Raw genomic sequence first — 18,490 nt, forward strand, 5'->3', positions numbered from 1 at the left:
GGAATGAGATCAGAGATATTTTTCTAAAAGCAACAGATGTCGGAAGAACTAGAATGAAGAGTGGCCAGAAGTATGAGTAAGGGAGAAAGGTTACACTTTTGTTTAGTACAAGTTTCGATGGCAAATAAAAGGTTTGAGTTTTCCCAAAGGTCTAGTTAAAGCCAAAACAAGGAAACATCAATTTTGTTCCATGGTTTTGTTCCCTTACTTGGAAAAAAGTAAAGGTTCATTATTTTTCCTAAAGAGGTCTGCAATGAAGAAAGAGAAGAACCTTCGAGACTATGGTAAGCAATATGTCCCATGATGTTGTGTCATTGTCATGTGAGACAGAAGTAGCAAGTGAAAATGGTCTAATTTACCACATCCTGCACAATGTGCATTGGATTCTGTTTTTTGTTTTGTTTTGTTTTATTCTGTTTTAAATGAATCTAACGGGACATTAAAATTCTTACCTTGCCAGAAGCATTTTTAGAAAGAGGATCATTGCTACCGTGACCACAAAAGATATAATCCATGGTTTGCCTCTTTCATGGCACTTGGCAAGTTTCCCATTATCTGCCAAGCAACAAACCTGAAGCTAAAAGAGAGCCCAGAAAGACTGGTTTTTCTGTGTGGCCTCTAAAATCATCTTAGTTACATTTAGTTATTTAATACTTACTTGGAAGTAGTTACTATACTGGCTTTTGCAGATAACAGTGACTAGGACAGTCTTTGAGGATGGTCAGCAAAGGAGAGAGATAAATGACAAAGCAATGGGCATGAGCTATCATAATTATAGATCACGGACAATGGGGAACACACATGGGGGGTGGTTTAAAACTCAGGATGCCCCTGGGACTGCAGAGAAAGCCAAAGAGGCAGCAGGTGGTGGAAGCCATATTATAGTAGGTGTGGCCACGAGTGAGCAAAAGCCTGGAGGAATGAAAAGATACATCTGAATACCCTATGGGGTGCTCGATATTTCACTACTCATTAGCTCCTTCAATTGTATTTTGTAGAATAAGGTAGCTATTATTATTCACATAAAAATGAGAAATACTAATGTAGCAATGATACTTAATGTTTGGAAGACACACTGCTTAAAGGGGTAGAGTCAAAATTTGAACCCAGATGTTTCCCAGTCTTTTAATCTCAGAGTTTTTTCTACTTTTAGCAAGTAAAGTGCTCCAAAGCACCCAGGGATGGGCCAAGACAAATAGGCAGGGATTCTAGAGATGCAATCAGATGAGCCGGGGAATGAGCGGGCATGGAATCTAGAGCAGCAAATGTGCATGGAGGTTTAGAATGCTAGGCTGAGGAATTTGTACCTTCCTGCCTTTACCTCTGCTATGATTTTGATCTGTGACTTCACCTTTTTTTTTTTTAACTTACTGCCATGTCTCATTCCCAGTTGTTCTGTCCACAGAATCCTGAATGCAGGATTTGCTTTCCCCTACCTCAATGAGCGTTTGTAGAATGTAAACCTTTTCTGTTCTGTGTCTAGGAAACATAAAAAAGTATTTTTGTATTTATCTAGTTTTTAAAAGATCAAGAAAAATAAAATTTTACTTTCCACCGTTTTAGTTCTCTATGTAAATGTTTCTTTATATTGGAGTGGCTAATTTGGAATATAAAATAATCAAATTAGCTTCTCCTCGTTATCTAGAATGTTCTTCTTGCTTCTCAATCTCTGGGGAGTTAAAAAAGTAACCGCTTTTCAAAATTCAGAGCAGGTTCTCGCCCCTATGTAGACATCATCATTCCTTGCTGTGAATGCCCTTATAGAGCTCTTAGTATCTTATCACATCCTGTCTTGTATCTTATGTGTAACCGCAGTTTTATAAGAAGGGGCTCTTTTCATTCTTCATCCTTTATACTGTATACCGCTAAGATATTTGCACTGAACATCTCACAATGTCACATCATCCAACAGGAGGACTCGAACTGTTTTTTGCTTGATACGGTATGATTTTACCACTTTCTTTTTGCTTGCAACAGAAACTCATCTCAATAGATGGGAATTCATTCTCCCAAACTCCACTTTCCAGGCGGTTCCCTCTTTCTCTCCCTCCTGCCTCTTCTTGCAGCGCCCATGGCTGAGACCCTGCTCTTTAACCTTCTGGAAAGTCAAGCTGGAGCCGGAGGGGCATAAAAATTAAGCTAAGCCAGCAGTCACACTCAGGAAGCTGAGTTGCTGGCTCCCTTTCAGAATGATCAGGAAAGAGAGAGCCCCAAATAAGGAGCTAAAGGTGATGCTCTGCTCTTTAATTTCCATAATCTACAGGGTACGATTACATCCATTCATACAAATCACTGCGGCCTAATTTAGATTTTCTATCATAAACCATACTAATCATACGACAGGGTCTCATCAGCTCTATTTCTTGTCAGGAAAGTAATGAACCCACTAGAAACAGTTTCATGCAGGCCGCGTGTGTGACAGGTACCCCGCTTCATCTCAACCACATCTGCTTATGTTCTATAAACATGTGTGAAGGTTAGAATAAGGAACAAATCATTAAAAGGAACTTTTGTTTTAGAGAAATGTCGGCCTAAAAACAGTGACACAAAACATGCTTCTGACACCTGGACATGCAGACCTTCTGCAGTACTGGCCTGAGTGATTAATGTTACCTCTGTAGATCCTGTGAAGGCCACTTTGTCTATATCCATGTGGGAAGAAATGGCCGCCCCAGCAGTAGGCCCGTAACCAGGGACAATGTTCACTACTCCGGGAGGGAAACCTGCCTGAGGATAAAAAGTAAAATGGTTATGACAGAACTGAGAATTTAATTCTGTGATTAAAAAGAGGAGAGTCTGGGATCAAAGCCGCCTCCCGATGCTGAGCTTATGAGTTTCTCTACCAAGAAAGATTCATTTAAGTGCTATTATTATTATTATTTCATTTTGTAGCCCACTTAAAAAAACCTCCCAAATTACCTTACTGGGGAAGTGTTTCTCCTTGGGGGCAGAAATCCATGTTTGACTTTTCTGGATCATTGCCCCAGTGATGGCTGCCTCAGATTTCATAATAGTAACTCAGAAAGATAGTGTGTGGAAAAGAGCTTGGGAAATCACTCACATAGAAGGAAAACAATGCAATTATTATCCTACTGGCAAAACTAAGAAGCTAAAAGGATCTTGCATTTTCAGTTTCTAGCTACTGATTGTTTAGGCCATACCAACTGGGTTGCAAATTCCTACTGGCAATATTTAATCAGTAAAACATCAGATAAGAACTATCCTCCCGTGCATGACTAAGCTTCACAGTTTGATTTCATTCCTGGTTAAAGAATAATCAGGGAGAAAACAGTGTGTACCTGAGATGGGCACATTGAAATTTCATATTCTTGGCATCAAAATGCCCCATTTTGACATTTCTTTTGCCCTCCCTTTTTTAAAAAAATTTGAAGTGAAGAATAGTTTTAAGATTTAGGTTCAGATTTTTTAAATTTAAGTTTCTAGTAACTAAAGCCTGGTTTTTAAGTTCTGGAAAGATCTGAAGGACAAAGGGCAAGACATTGCAAGAAAAAAGACAGTAACCCAACCTGGATAATTGATGAAAATAAATTTCATGTGCTTTTTTTTTTTTTTTTTTTTTTGGCCAGTTTTTGAGCAAGAAGGTAAATGCAGAGAAAACCACAACAGAAAACAGAATATAAACACGCCCCCTCATGGAAAGATATGTTAAAAAATTATGTGGCCCGGGCGCCTGGGTGGCTCAGTTGGTTAAGCGACTGCCTTCGGCTCGGGTCATGATCCTGGAGTCCCAGGATCGAGTCCCGCATCGGGCTCCCTGCTCGGCGGGGAGTCTGCTTCTCCCTCTGACCCTCCCCCCTCTCATGCTCTATCTCATTCTCTCTCTCAAAAAAAAAAAAAAAAAAAAAATTATGTGGCCCAATATTACAAGCGAGCATATTGGCACACAGGCCCCAACCTTCGGAGGGATTAGTTTAAAAAAATTTGCAGAACCTCCAGGCCATTAGTGCCAGTTAGAAACCAATATTCATTTCAACATTTGAAAGAAAGATACATCAATTTTAACGTGACTTCACATTCATGAGTTAAGCTAAGGAAACAAACTAAAAGTGATCATAAGGTGACTGTTTGACATGAAGCCTTTGAGTCTGACTTCTTGTCTCCATTTGGGCAGTTCATTTCGGCTGACTGTTGGAAATCTCAGCTGGTGGCCATATTCAATGTGTCCTCATCTGGACAGAGCCATTGGCAAGTGGTTTATGTAGCACCAAGTGAGGCCTTCATAGTGGAAAGGAGAGTTCCTGAGTTCTCACACATATTTTGATTTGGGGAACTCACCTCTTGGATTAAAGATGCCACGTGAAGGGCAGTGAGAGGAGTTTGCTCTGCAGGTTTGACAACCACGGTATTTCCACAGCTCAGGGCAGGCCCTATCTTCCAAATGAGCATGACCAGCGGGAAATTCCACTAGAAAGCAACAGGGAACAATAGATTCTTTGTATTGCTGAAAGCCCCATTTGCTAATCTAACTTCTACATTATTCACTACCTAAAGATGTGGAATAATAATTGTGGTAGTTTTGTGTAATCAACTGGTGTCTTCAAATTAAGTTCATTGCTAAAAGCAACTGATAAATGCTGGAAAGCTTCAAGTAAAGTAGATATGGGACAGGAGTGGAAGAGAGCCAAAAAATTTTATCAAGTGCTGTTATTTTGAGTTCTTCATCTACTGGAGGAAAAAAAAAATTACTGCATGGTTTAAAAATCAAGCCTGACTGTTAAACATATTGTAAGTTATCTGCACATCTTTGAAAAGTGTAATTATTCCTCCCTCCTTATAGATCATTTGTTGTAACCATGTACCCAATAATAATATTTAGCAGTGACCTGAAGCTAATATAACATTGTGTGTCAACTATATTTCAATAATAAAAACTGTGTGTGTGTATGTGTGTGTGTGGGGGGGGGTGTAGTAGTAGTAGCAGTGTTTATTTCTAAGGCAAATATCTTGCTAAAGACAAAAAGTCTAGGGTCTGGTGGCTAAGAACTTGGTTCAAATCTCAGCTCAATCATTGACCAGCCCAGTGAGCTCAGACAAGTTACATGCTCTCCATGCATGATTTCATCATCTGCAAATGCTGATAAAAATCCTCTCTACTTCAAAAGGTTATCATGAGGATTCTTCAGGAAAGTGGGCCAAAGGCTTAAGAGAGTGATGGGTTCATCATAGGCATGCAATAAATATTAGCTATTACTAGTATTCAGGACTGTGTAATTTTTATTAGTTTTATTGAGAGTTTTGAACTAATGAGCAATTTCACTCAAAATGTGGCTATGGATGCATTTCAATCTCATTGGAGCAGAAGATAAGTCATTGACGCTTTCCCAGCTGAAAGCTTCAGAATACTTTAACATCTTTTTATTTGGCTTCTCTGAATATGTCGGTGAAATCATTTAGATCGTCTCCCATTTGTTGGGTTTAAAAGAAAATCTTCATGATTCTGTTTAAAAATACAGCTAAAGGTAGGATAATCCATACAGTACTCCAACAGTTTCTTCCACTTTAATTTAAAAAATGCATTTAGGACTCAAACACTGGTTGCTACTCTTCTCCATGATGAGAAGTCTCAACGGGGAGATAATTTGTGTTGGAGAATAGTAGGCCATACTGCTTCGCTAAAATGGCATCCTACAGAGAGAAGCCAACAATAGCTGCTTTGTTACATACGTGTGAAGCATGGGTCTTAAAAAGAGTATATAACACAGTTTTTTAAAAACAAATCACAGAGTGAAAGGCTAAGATAGGTCAATGCTGTAATATCAAAACACACTCAAGTGATACCCCACAATATAGATATATTTCTGGACCACCTCCTTCATATCCAAAGAGTTCAGTCACAGGGAGACCTGAGCTCATCAGTTACTACATTTGTTCCACATTTAGCAAATATCTAAGAATCCCTACGTGCTGGAGAAAATTTCTTTACCAAATGAAATAGAATTAGAGTTCTTTTTCTTTTTTTTCTTTTTTAAGCTTGAAAATCATATAGGAGACCAACTTACAGGAATGATTTGGCCACATACACCAACAGGCTCATGTCTCGTGTAAGTAAAAAAGTTTCCATCTGCAAAATAAAACACACAAATCATTTGTGGACAAATATGCTTGACATTCAAGGAATGGTCATGGGTTGATGTGAGAAGAAGGTGTAGACAATAACTGAAAACAAAACAACAAATAAAGAAATAAAAACAACCCCCTTATCCCCAACCACTTATGAAATGAAAAATCGAGTGCTGCAATAGTAATGTGAAATGAGAGGAACTGTAAAACTGATGTAGGTCAAGGCAAAGATGCAAAACTGGAATATATCTGAAAGATATTTAATTCTCTGATCTTGTAGGAGAGCTATTTTTTAAATTATCCTCATTCTCGAAGTTTACTAGAAAAAAGGTACAAGGTGTGTGGCTAAGACAATAACTTAGAGTTATGTTTCTGACAGTTCTATCAGTAATGGTAGAATTTTTTTGAAGTAAAAATAACAAAATTAGAAAAGAGTAGAATTAAAAAATATCTCCCTACAAGCCTACTGGCTTATTCTAAAAGGTGCTTTTTTTTTTTTCCTACCAAACAATAAAAGCAAATCTCTTCATAAAAAAAAAAAAAAGAAAGAAAGAAAGAAAGAAAGAAAGAAAGAAAAGAAAGAAAGAAAGAAAGAAAGAAAGAAAGAAAGAAAGAAAGAAAGAAAGAAAGAAAAGAAAAAGAAAATGCCAGAAGTAAAAGACATTGTTTTGCAATCTGGATTTGATTGATTCATATGCCTCAAAGTTTGATGTGGTCATCCTGAGGTTACATTGTGCTTTTTGTTCTGTTTTGTTCTGTTCCAGTTCCCACAAAAGCTTCTTGGCTATCATAGCAAGAAACCGCCTTATCAAGTCTATTTGTACTTAAAATAGTTTCTCCCATTTTTTCAGAGGGTAAAGAAATTTCGAGAATAGCTTCATTTCTTCTTAACACCATATTCTCACTCTCCCCTTTTAATTCCTGGCTACTGCTTTTAACTTACTGCTGGATGCTTGAATGAGATTGAAAATGCCCATCCTGGAGGGTGCCGCAGTTCTAGAGCCAGGAAGTTTATATGAATTAAATTCTACCCATAATGTTTTCCCAATTGACACTTTTTTATATCCCTCTCCATTAGCATTCTCTGCTAAAATACTAAAACACATACATACACATTTCGTCACGCAAATTCTTAAACTGAGCTTATTGTAAACACAGTCTCATCTCGGTTTGAAGCTACTTAAAATAAATCAGTATGAATTGGTTTGTTGAATTAATCTACTGTAACTCTACTGAGTGAGACCAGGTGCAGATGACCATAATTGTCTCACACAGGAACACGCAAAGACACTTAAATAATTACATTATACAAAGGGTGTACATTTCACTATGGGAATACAAAGTAAATCATTCGAGGCCGACTGTGAAAAGCGTGGGCGGTTAGAGAGACAATTGCCCTAATTCAGTGACTGTGGGCATAAAAATGTTCTTACTTGAATATTTCTAAAATATCTGTAGTGGTATCTTCTGCACGATTATGCTGAAACAATTTGAAAAAAACATTTGATAAATCTTCGCAGAACTCCCAGGCTCAAAGCTGCATTGTCTCAAAGTCAAGGAGAAAATCAGTCTGCTTTTCAGCTGACATTTTTAAAAGGGAGAGTTCAGAGTAATTCAGCTCTACAGCGATCGCCTCGCGCCTACCCTCACCCCTGGTGGTTTCTCACAGCTACTCACCAATGGGTATTGTGCGGCCTTGGATCTTGTCAGCCCACCCTGCACAGTAGCGTAATGTTGTGATGCAGCCTCCCAAATCCATCAGATATGAACTAGAGAATAGTTTTCCACCATTCATTGATTCCATTGTCTGAAAAGGAAATCAAACCTCAAACGTAAACTTCCATAAACATTTTCAATTAAAAAATCAAGAGTTAATATTTTGAATAATCATGTGCTAGAGAATTTGGGAAATAGAAAAAAATCCTGTAAGCCATTTCGCATAACCTTTTCTTTCTACAAAGGAGGTAAAAAAAAAAAAGTAAAAATGACTTGCTTAGACTTGCTTAAGGTCACATAACAAGATACAGATAAAAAGGGCGATAAGATTCTTGTTTCTATACCCTAGCATTCCTTCTATCTCATTCTGAATGTCCTCTGGCTGGACAGATTTCTAAGAATCAGTCCCCATTTGAAGGACACACAGTTGGTGAGAGTGAGTGGCACTTAGTTTCCTAAGTCAGATCAGAGCCCCAGCAAAATTTCACTTATTGTACAAATACAACTGTGGGACAATTTAGTGTCATGACTATGAATGGTGCCTCAGTGATTATTTTTGATTTTGCAATCCATCCAGATGCAACCAATGTATGCAAACTTCAGTGATCCCTGGATCTTTCATTCATGAGTTTTCTTCAGCACAACATTTTCTGGTCTGGTGAGCTAACCATCTATCGGATGACCTAGTTTCTCTTCTTCTTTCCTTCAGCAGGAACTTTAAGAGCTCTTTGGGACTTGTGTCCTGCCAGGGCAGGAATATACAGGTGAAAAACTTAAAATTGTTCTTCATTTCTTATACAGTCTTCTGTCTCTGCATTATGCTGCATGCCATCTCAAAACTTAATCGAACATGATTTTTGTGTGCCTGCTCCTTATTCCCCCTTTGGATCTTATGGTGACAGAGACAGCGAGCACTCTATAATCCACAGAGCAGTTGCATAAGAGAAGCCAAGTTTTAGCAAATTCTGCTTTCTTCCTACATGACATTTCGGTTAACGTAATTTTATTGTGCATAACTTCTTAACTCCATATTTTTGCATTCTTTGAATCATGCCGAACCTTTGAATAATAAATAGTTCTTTGATTAACTGTAATTGTTAAAGTTGATTTAAAAATATGTATATGGACTTCTTTGTTACTGCCAGCATAAGATTCTAAAGGTAATAAGAATTTGCTCTGAAACTTGATCTTGGTATTGGTTTGTTTTCAATTGGCTTTACTGTAATGCCTAATTGAAAAGAAAACAAGGAAACACTCCACCCATTTTACTTGCTGACTCATCTAACTGCCAAAATGTTTTTTAAAAAGCAGGATACATAATAAATACAGTTTTTACAAATACACAAATGATTTGATTTTTTTTTTTCTTTATTCTTCAACTTTTTCACCTGTAAAAAGAACATCATTTAATCCAGACCACTGTGAACACGTATATTTCAGGAGGGAAAAAGCGGCCATGTGGTAAGTTTCTTGGTGGGCTAGATTAAAGGGAAATAAGTTTATTTTAGAGAAATACTCTGGGAACCTTTGACAAAGTCTATGACATTTTCCACAAAAAGAGTTCAGTGGTCAGGTAAGTTGAAGAAACCCAGTATATTATTCCAGGATCTTCACTGCATGTGACCTTGTTAAAGGCTCTAAGGAATTCTGGAATAGAGAAAAGAAATTTGTTTAAGTTGCTTTAACTTGCAGTTTGCCAAGGTTTAGACTGTAGAATCTAATATAGGAGTAGAATAACATCATCCAGAACTAGTGTGCAGATTCTTCTTTGAGAATAAGCTCAATGTACGATTTCTATACAGGAGCTGGTAGAAATCTTTCCTTTTTTTTTTTTTTTTTTTTTTTTGTAGAGAGCATGTAGTCATCACTAAAACCAAAGCAACTTGCCAAACAATGAATGCTTTCTAGAGATCTCTCTACCTGCAAAGTTTGGTTGATACTCACTGCCAAGAGAAGACGATCTCTTTCAATTAAGTCAGCCAACCTGTAGATTAGTCGCCCCCTCTCCGAAGCATTCATAGTACGCCACGGAGAGCCGAGCTGAAAAGCCTTTCTTGCGGCCTTCACTGCTTTGTCAATATCTTCCTGCAAGTCAAAGGGAATTCATTTCAGTAGCCTAAACGTGTTAGCAAATCCAATGGCAGTAACCCTATAAAACAGACTAATGGTCCTCATATGCAGATGCTGTGTCTTTGTTAGCCCAAAGTCTGGCACATTGTACAAACTCAACTCTCACATATGGGAGTTCTATACCTGCTGCCTAATCTTTAGAATGATGAATTCCACACACATAGCTCAGGCTTGGGTTCCCTGAATAGAAATATTATAATATTTTAAAATTGCTACCATTGGAGTGCTTACCATACACATATCAAGTCATGTTCAAATTACTTTACACACATTAACTCATTTAATTCTTCATAATCTTATGACACAAATACGTTTCCCATTTTACAGATGAAGAAACTGAAGCAAAGAGAGGGAGGAAATTTGCCTAAGGGCCATAGCTGACTGTGGCAGAATGGTTTTAAATGGAGCGCCTCTGACCCTAGAGTCTTTGCTCTTCACCACTACGTATAGCTTTGGTGACTGGCCAAGAGTTCCAGAGAAAGCACAAGATCAGCTAAACTGGTGAGTATCTTCTTGAATGGCTGGTGGCTCCACAGCCTGTGGATGCTCGTCGAGAACCTACTGCAGGGTGAATAAGAGCTGGGTTTTGCTGTTGGAAGGTAAACACTGTAAGCGTGTGTTCATTCCTCTTGTGCAGAGAGAAGAAGGCATAGAGTAGTGCAACTGGTATATAGAAGGATCTGTCTGGATATTACAACCTCTCATTTCCCAGCTGGGTACAAAGAGATCCTTTCAGTTCCTAACTAGGTTACAGAAGTCAGTTTCTTATTATTAAGGTGCTACTTAAAATTATATTAATTCAAATAATCAAGCAAACTCAAATAATCAAGTAATTCCACACTTAGTCTAGCCTTCTTGCCTTTAGTCATGTTGCTCTTACTCACACTCTTTCCTCTGAGTCAAGTAGACTCCTCCTGTTCTTTCCCAGCCAACCTCAGTTGCATACTTTCCCCTGGCCTCTTCATTCCACAGATCCCTGTTTAGATCTCTTTGGAGCTAATATAGACTACATCTACTACAAAACCCACCACACCTCTTCCATTACCACTTTATATGTTTTTTGTTTTTGTTTTCCCTCAAATCAGTTGCAAACACCTTTTTTTTTTTTTGAGATGGAGAGAGCATGAGTGTGAGGGAGGGGTGGGCGGGGCTGGCTGAGGGAGAGCGAGAGAATCTTAAGCAGGGTCCATGCCCAGCACAGAGCCCCATGAGAGGCTTGATCTCACAACCCTGAGACTGTCAATGAACTGAGCTGACATCAAGAGTCGGACGCTTCACCCACTGAGCCACCCAGGCTCCCCGGTTGCAAACAACGTAAAGGCATAGATTGTTCCAATGTTCTTTGGTATACACAGAGCTACATAAATTCCACAAATCATGGCCAGATCTTAGGCCAGTTGGTTGGAAATTTTTGCAGAAGACATAATTTCCTTTGAGATTTCGAGGAGAAAATTGCATAAAATTTTCTTAAAGTTGCCCACAATTTAGCTGAACCCCATTCAAGAATGACACCTCCCCCAGTAGGAATCATGAACCTCAAGGAAATATCCCCTACCTTGGAGTATATTTCATTAAAAAGTCCCAAACTTAGAAGTCTACAAATTAAAATACAAACAAATAAACTATTTTTACAGCATTTATCACCACACGAAGATGATCTGGGGCCAGTGAGAAGTGTAATCTGCTTTGATTAAGTGATAACATTCACAGAGCACAAGCAAACATTCTTTCACTATAATACATCATGCACTTGTTTATCTCACTGCCTAACTTTTGAGAGAATGATGACTATATACAATAAAATATATGCATTAATACTCACCCTTCCTGAGAAATACGTATATAGTCTTATTGGGGGTACTCAGTTAATCACATTGATTGTTTATATTTGGATATTGTTTTATGCCATAAGTTCTAACTTTTTCCAAGTTATATTCAGACAGCAATGTTTGGAAAAAACCCCACAAGAATCTGAAATTGCCAGTGTGATCTATGGATACCACAGCTTATAAAATATATGCTGTTCTGTGTTTAAACAGATCTGTGTGACACAGCTTTCATTTGGATCCTTCTGCTCAGTGTTCTGCCAACGGCCTTAGCCAAATACAGTTTATCAGAGGCATCCTGGCCTCTCAAAGGAATATGAAAAAAAAATGGCTTCAATATATCTAACTCTGCCATATGGAAAACACATTCTTGAAATAAAGACTTTCCTGTGGTTGTGTCCTTTGTGCCATAATCCTCCTTTTCTCATAATCTTCTATTTTTTATCTTGCAGGCACAGAAGTAGAGTAAGGATAGTTAATACATAGATTTAGAACAAAACAACCCAGGTTTGAATTCTGGTTCCTCATCTATTAGCTCTATGAGTTTTGAGACATCCATCTACCCATCCATCCATGAACCCAACCATCCATCCATCCACCCAACCATCCATCCATCCACCCAACCATCCATCCATCCAAAAATTTACTAAACACTATACTGTAAATCTTGGTATCAGGCTGCTAATGATCAAATCGTGAAGACAGGAGATTGTCCTTTTAAAAATTAAATAAGGTAACACTAGAAATACATGTTCTATGTGACAGACATGACTTTGAGCGTTCATTAAGTGATAGCAAGGGCTATCATAGTTGCGGCAAAACAGGCAAAACCACCTTAAAATAACTCTCAGCAGTTCTAGTATATTTTAATCTTTCCTTTCAATTTTCTCTACCGTGTATTATTTTAGGCTGTTATTATCTCATTGTTGCTTGCCTTCCCAAGCCATTCTCTTCTCTCCTCCACTGTCTTGCTGATTGCCACCAGGCTAATCTTCCTCAAACAATTTTATGTGATCACTTTCCCTTTCAAATACTTGCAACTCCCTTTGTCTATGGTCCTAAGGCCAGACTCTTCTTTCTGATTTTTAAGACCCAACATTTTGGGGCCCCACCTCACCTATCTAAACTTGTCTTTACATTTTTTTTTCTACTCCGTCTGGCCCAACTGCTTCTCACCTTTGCTCCTGTAATTCTCCTTGCCTAGAATGTTCTACCAGCACACCCCGCTATTTTCAAAATTCTACATATTCTTTAAGACCAAATTTCACAACCTACCTAAACCCTTACCAGCCTAATCCAGCTTGATGTTAGCTACTAGTGAAGAGCTTGCTAAGTTCCAGGCACTAAGTGAAGCCTTCTGTAACCCCACAGTTACTAAGACAATTAAGCACCATGGACTTTGTTTTACAGGACATGAAATCCAGCATGAAATCTATCAACCAAAATTTGATCCCACATCTGGCTCCCAAATCCGGTTTTAAAGCTCTGCAAGACATCCTGGTAGTGACCTTTGCAATGAATATTTATTGCTATCTGTGTTAAAAGCTATAATATTCCTTACTATTCTGGGCCTACAATAGGCAGTTAATAAATATTTAATAATTTAATTACCTATCTTTTAAACTCATCATGTTGCATTGATTTTATAGAAGAGTGCTCCTGATATAGATAATTTGCTTATATTGACATTCACATCTTAAATCATATTTTAATTGATTCCATTACATAATAAAGCTTTTACATTAACCATATTAGGCTTAAGCGTTTTTTGTTGTTGTTTAAATTCTACAAACAGTATTTCTTGGATTTTTACTCCAGGACTAGCATCTCCAGGGACATAATTTTTTAATCCACCAGCAAACAATGTGGCATATTAACTCAGATTTGCCACCGTCAATAACACTTTTGCCTTAGAGGGTTTTAAATGTTCCTTTTTTTGAAGTTCGGATGATGAAACACCAGAGGCCTCTTGAACATAGTTAAGGAAGGACAAACTTTTCTATCACTCCCAGGCTGCACATTTCCATATTAGATCCATTCCAATTTGGAGAAAATAGTTATCAGACCAGTTTTACTTTTACACCTGTCATAAGCACTTACTTTAATGGACATTTATTTTTATCCCCCCCAATTATTTGTTAGGTCATGCTTAGTATTAAAAGCAGTTTTCAGGATTAGTCAATATAGCCTAAAAGAGCCATTGAAGTGAAAAGAAAACAGTTCCCACCCACATCTGTGCTTTGCTTTGTAACCTCCATTCATTCTCATTCCTCCTTTCTTTTTTTTAACACCATTGAAAGGCGGTATATAGCCAATTGTTAGCTCCATTCTACTCATAAATTAAATCCCTAAAACCTTTTGGCTCATTATCTAAAGAGTCAGTTCCAGAACATTAGGTTTACGGTGACTATGTAATTTACTCAATTTGTACCTTTCACTAAGCAATGTTAGAAGTTCATGCACATTTGTCCGCAAAATTGTGAGAAGAGCAATCATTGAAAACCAAACATCAGTAGATTACTCCAAAAGAGAACAGGATGACAATAACACTGACTGTGAAGCAAACAGTGGCTTACCCTGGACAGTTTATATCATAAACAACCGACCTCAAGTGATCAAGCATCTAGCAACTTGATTAGCATTGTGACCTGATTCGAAGCTTTGCTGGATGTTAATGAGTATTCCTGAGCTACTTTTTTTTTTTTTAAAGATTTTATTTATTTATTTGAGAGAGAGAGAATGAGAGACAGAGAGCATGAGAGGGAGGAGGGTCAGAGGGAGAAGCAGACTCCCCGCCGAGCAGGGAGCCTGATGCGGGACTCGATCCCGGGACTCCAGGATCATGACCTGAGCCAAAGGCAGTCACTTAACCAACTGAGCCACCCAGGCACCCTCCTGAGCTACTTTTGCACAGACACAATGCCGCTCCACTCTGAGTAATTGTCAATAAGCACACAGCAAAAAAAAAAAAAAAAAAAAAAAAAAAAGACAACTATTTCTAAAGCTTCAGGTATGATCATCAGCTCCCCCTCACTACACTTTAGGAAGAAGGTAAATCCCGCCAACGTTGCCAAGAAAAGTCCTCAGATGTCCTGACAAGGTTTCACCTGGAACTCCAGGCACAGATTTGTTTTACTGATGAAACTAAAGCTGCAAGCCAGTGGCAAAGAGAGATGCCCAAGACACCAGAGCCAAAGTAACAAGAATACGTGTTCTTTTGTTAATTGCCAACTGCAACCAGCTCTGCAGTCTTACTCCTGAGTAGCATTTATACCTCTGGAGAGAAGGAGTAGGCAGCTGTCAGGGGCTCAGACATAGCTCACCTTGCCCTTTATTGCTTCCCTCACCTACCCTGGGTTTTGCCCGAGCCACTCTAGCAACTAGAAGGACATTTGATGTAATGCGGGGCTGGAATGTAGTGTTGGGTAGATCTCCAGTAGTCTCTGATAAAAAAGTCATTTCTCTGTTGACTAGGAAGAACACAGGTTTCTCTTCTTTCTAAGAATGGCCCAAAGGACACAGTCTTCTGGGTCTCATAAAACACGTTGCCAGGGATCATCAGTATTTCTCTGCTCAAGTTTGGTCTTGTAACATTTCATAGGGGGTGCGGCGAGATTATCACAGTGCAGGTTCCAACTCCAACTTTCTTACTTATCAAAGTCTATGCCCCCTATCAAATGCTAAGACAATTTAATGGTTTAATACCTCATTCAGGAGTTCTCCAAGTATATTCTACCACCCCCACCCCAACCAGTAACATCAGCATCCCCTGAGAATTTGTCAGAAATGCAAATGCTCAGGCCCCACCCTAGAATTATTGAAACAAACTCTAGGGGTGACCCAGCTACCTGTGTTTCAACAAGCCTTCCAGGGAATCAGGTGCATGCAAAACTGTGAGAAACACTGCCTTAGTCAGTAGTTAATTTAGTACCAGATTCCTAGGACGAGGTATGTGTGTGTATGTGGGGGGGGGGGTATATGGAAACTCAGAGCTTGATGGAAGATTTTTACATATGATTTATGTAATTTCATTTATCCATTACCTGTAGCATGTGAAACACTGAAAAGTATAAAGGTAAAATGTAGTGTCGATCTCTACAAGAAGCAGGCTGTCTCAGACAAATTAAACGATACCCATATAACACAGGGCTTATAATATAGATAAAGATGATATTCTGCACTGGCACAGAAGAGAGCTAGTCTACCTGGGAAATTTGGGGGGCTTTAAAGAAGTATAAGACCCTATAAGACCCTATAAGCTTCGTTATGTGCCTGGCACTGTTAAAACACTTTACATCTTTTTTTTTTTTTTAAGATTTTATTTATCTGTTTGAGAGAGAGAGAGCATGAGCAGGGGGAACAACAGAAAGAGAGGGAGAAGCAGACTCCCTGAGCAGGGAGCCCAGCATGGGGCTCAATCTCAGGGTCCTGGGATCAAGACCTGAGCTGAAGGCAGATGCTTAACCGACTGAGCCACCCAGGTGCCCCGACATCTTTTCTTATTTAACCTCCCCCAAGTTTTTCCTATCTCACCAATACACCACAAGGAACCCAAGCTTAAATAGGGTCAATAAAATGTGGAATATCTGTGCTCTGTCTACAGCCCCAAGGACCATACCTTGACCCTGGCAGTCACACTGGCTGTGAGCGGCATGCACTATTTGGACCGTGATTCTGGGCATGGTGAGGGTAAAACTCCTCCATTGATGGAGTGGCCTGAGAAAAGGCCAAAAACAAGAGGGTTTTTTTCTGTTTTTGTTTTTTTCCCAGAGGCCAATGAGAATCCCATGAAGAATTTATGCACAGATGAACTCTGGTATGTACAGAAAGTGAAGTCTGAAAGTAGGTGACATGTGTTCTCCACTCCATTCTGCATCTACTTCTCAAGCTGTCGACCACTCGGGTTAAACTCTGCATGCTTGCCCCTTGAGGCACGGATCTTATGTCTTCTGGGAATACTGCCACCTGAATCCGGGGACTTCTCTAAACCCAAAAGAGCCCCTGGGGTCTATGGCTATCTTAGAATAAATCTGCAAGGCTTAATGCCTTCAACTAGGGATCTCATCACGTGGGGAGAAGGTTATGAAAGAATGGGAACTGGGCAGGAACATGGAACTGAACACTGGGTCACAAAAGGTATTATCCTTGGGGAGCTATCCGGACTTCATCTTTCAATGGTCTTTTTACGTAGCAAAATAATTTACCTTTTAATACCTTGTAGGACAGAGATTTCAAGCTTGATAACATCTGGACAACTGAAGACTGAGAAACACATTCACATTTTAAGGTACATGCTCAGATGAAATATCAGAAGGCTTTCATTCTCCTCACGCCCCAGGCTGTTTCATATTGTCCTATCTCACTTTTATAATAATCACAAGGTAAGGCAGCCCTCCCTCCCAGTCATAGACTCTGGGGTCAGAAGGGCAGCATTTGACTACTGATTTCGTTATTATTATTCTTTTTATTTTAAAAATTTCATTATTTATTAGCAATGTCCCCTAATATAAATTAGTCAACCTGTCCATTCTGCTATTTCGTTATCATTTGTGAAAACAGCTACAAATAGTAGCTTTCCCATCGAGATGCTTGAGGATTGAATTAACATTTAGAATTAAAAAAATAATAATGATATAAGTTGGTTTTTGTTGCTGGTGGTATGATTAGCTAGAAAGCAACAATACATTTAATTCATGGTTCAATTTCTGTGATTTTAAAATTCAATTTTTCAAGGTACCAATTCAATGATTTTTAAGGAAATAATTTGGCAAAATATTGTTTCAAACGTTCTATCTTATTTCCTTTAGTTTCATTTTGCAACTTAAAAAAAGAACAATTTTATACAAATAAAGGATTTGTCTGCCTTATAAATCAATGACTAATCATATGTAGTCTGTTTATATAATAAACCCAAGTATTATTTAAACTGAAGAACAAGCAAAGAGAAATAGCATGAAAAAAAAAAATCAGCACAACATCCAGGACCATGGGCTCATCATCATCACATGGCTACTGAGAACCCTGATGTACCAAGAAAAATTTCCCTGATGGCCCCAGAAAGGGTAATTTCATGACCTGTTTACTTCCAAGTTGTGGTGAGATTGGGAGCGCAGCATGGTGGGAAACAAAGAAAGCTAGCATAAGTGCTGGGAAACCCACCTTATCTCCTTCTTCTACTTCACAGAGTTTCTCCTCAGTTGCAGGATTAAAGACAGGAAACTTCTTGCCACTCACTGAATCATGCCACTCATTGTTTATGAAAATCTGTAGAGAGAGAGAGAAAGGAGGTAACAACCCTTTGAATATGCAGAAATTTGAGAAATCCTTTTATAAACTTAGAGCATTATAAAATGCTTAAGTGAGGCCAATGTCAAAACCTTCACATACCTTCCCTCCAAGGTATTTTTGGCTGTTCAAGATGTTTTACACACGCATACACACATGCATGCGTGAGCACACACATATTAAAATAAAGTTATACTGTGAAATTACGCTGAGGTACGAGGTCATGTCAACCCTGGAAAATACAGACTGGAGAAAACCTTCTAGAAAAAGTGCTTTTGTCTGAGTTTGAGGCAAGAGCAGAGGCTTTGGTAGCTTTAATCTTTATTAATCCTAATTTTTCACTTCAGATTCTGAGCATCCTCCTGTTGGGCTGCTAGTGATTTGGTATCGTAAGTGACTGTTTTCTGATCCTTTATTTTACTCTATTAAAGGTAGCTTGGAGGACAGTTTTA

General features: G+C 38.6%; 1 protein-coding gene and 1 long non-coding RNA gene across 2 annotated transcripts in view; one reads left to right on the forward strand and one right to left on the reverse strand.

Annotated features, from left to right (window-relative positions):
* The window catches only part of ALDH1A1 (aldehyde dehydrogenase 1 family member A1), a 55,121-nt gene that overhangs the window by 24,789 nt on the left and 11,842 nt on the right, over window positions 1-18,490 (reverse strand). The window contains exons 2-7 of the mRNA XM_045882255.2: window positions 17,913-18,017; window positions 9,742-9,882; window positions 7,759-7,888; window positions 6,021-6,082; window positions 4,297-4,425; window positions 2,614-2,727 (exon numbers count right to left, since the gene is read on the reverse strand). Of these exons, the coding sequence (XP_045738211.1) occupies window positions 2,614-2,727; window positions 4,297-4,425; window positions 6,021-6,082; window positions 7,759-7,888; window positions 9,742-9,882; window positions 17,913-18,017 (681 nt within the window). The remainder of the gene's footprint in view (window positions 1-2,613; window positions 2,728-4,296; window positions 4,426-6,020; window positions 6,083-7,758; window positions 7,889-9,741; window positions 9,883-17,912; window positions 18,018-18,490) is intronic.
* LOC135362768 (uncharacterized) lies at window positions 64-13,482 on the forward strand. Its single transcript, XR_010407940.1, has 4 exons — window positions 64-284; window positions 9,196-9,258; window positions 10,255-10,428; window positions 13,164-13,482. It is a non-coding gene; the product is annotated as an uncharacterized LOC135362768 (long non-coding RNA).

The sequence above is a fragment of the Mirounga angustirostris genome, unplaced genomic scaffold, assembly GCF_029215605.1.
Source record: "Mirounga angustirostris isolate CCGP_5_RB_7025 unplaced genomic scaffold, mMirAng1.0.hap1 SCAF_15, whole genome shotgun sequence".
Lineage (NCBI taxonomy): Eukaryota > Metazoa > Chordata > Mammalia > Carnivora > Phocidae > Mirounga > Mirounga angustirostris.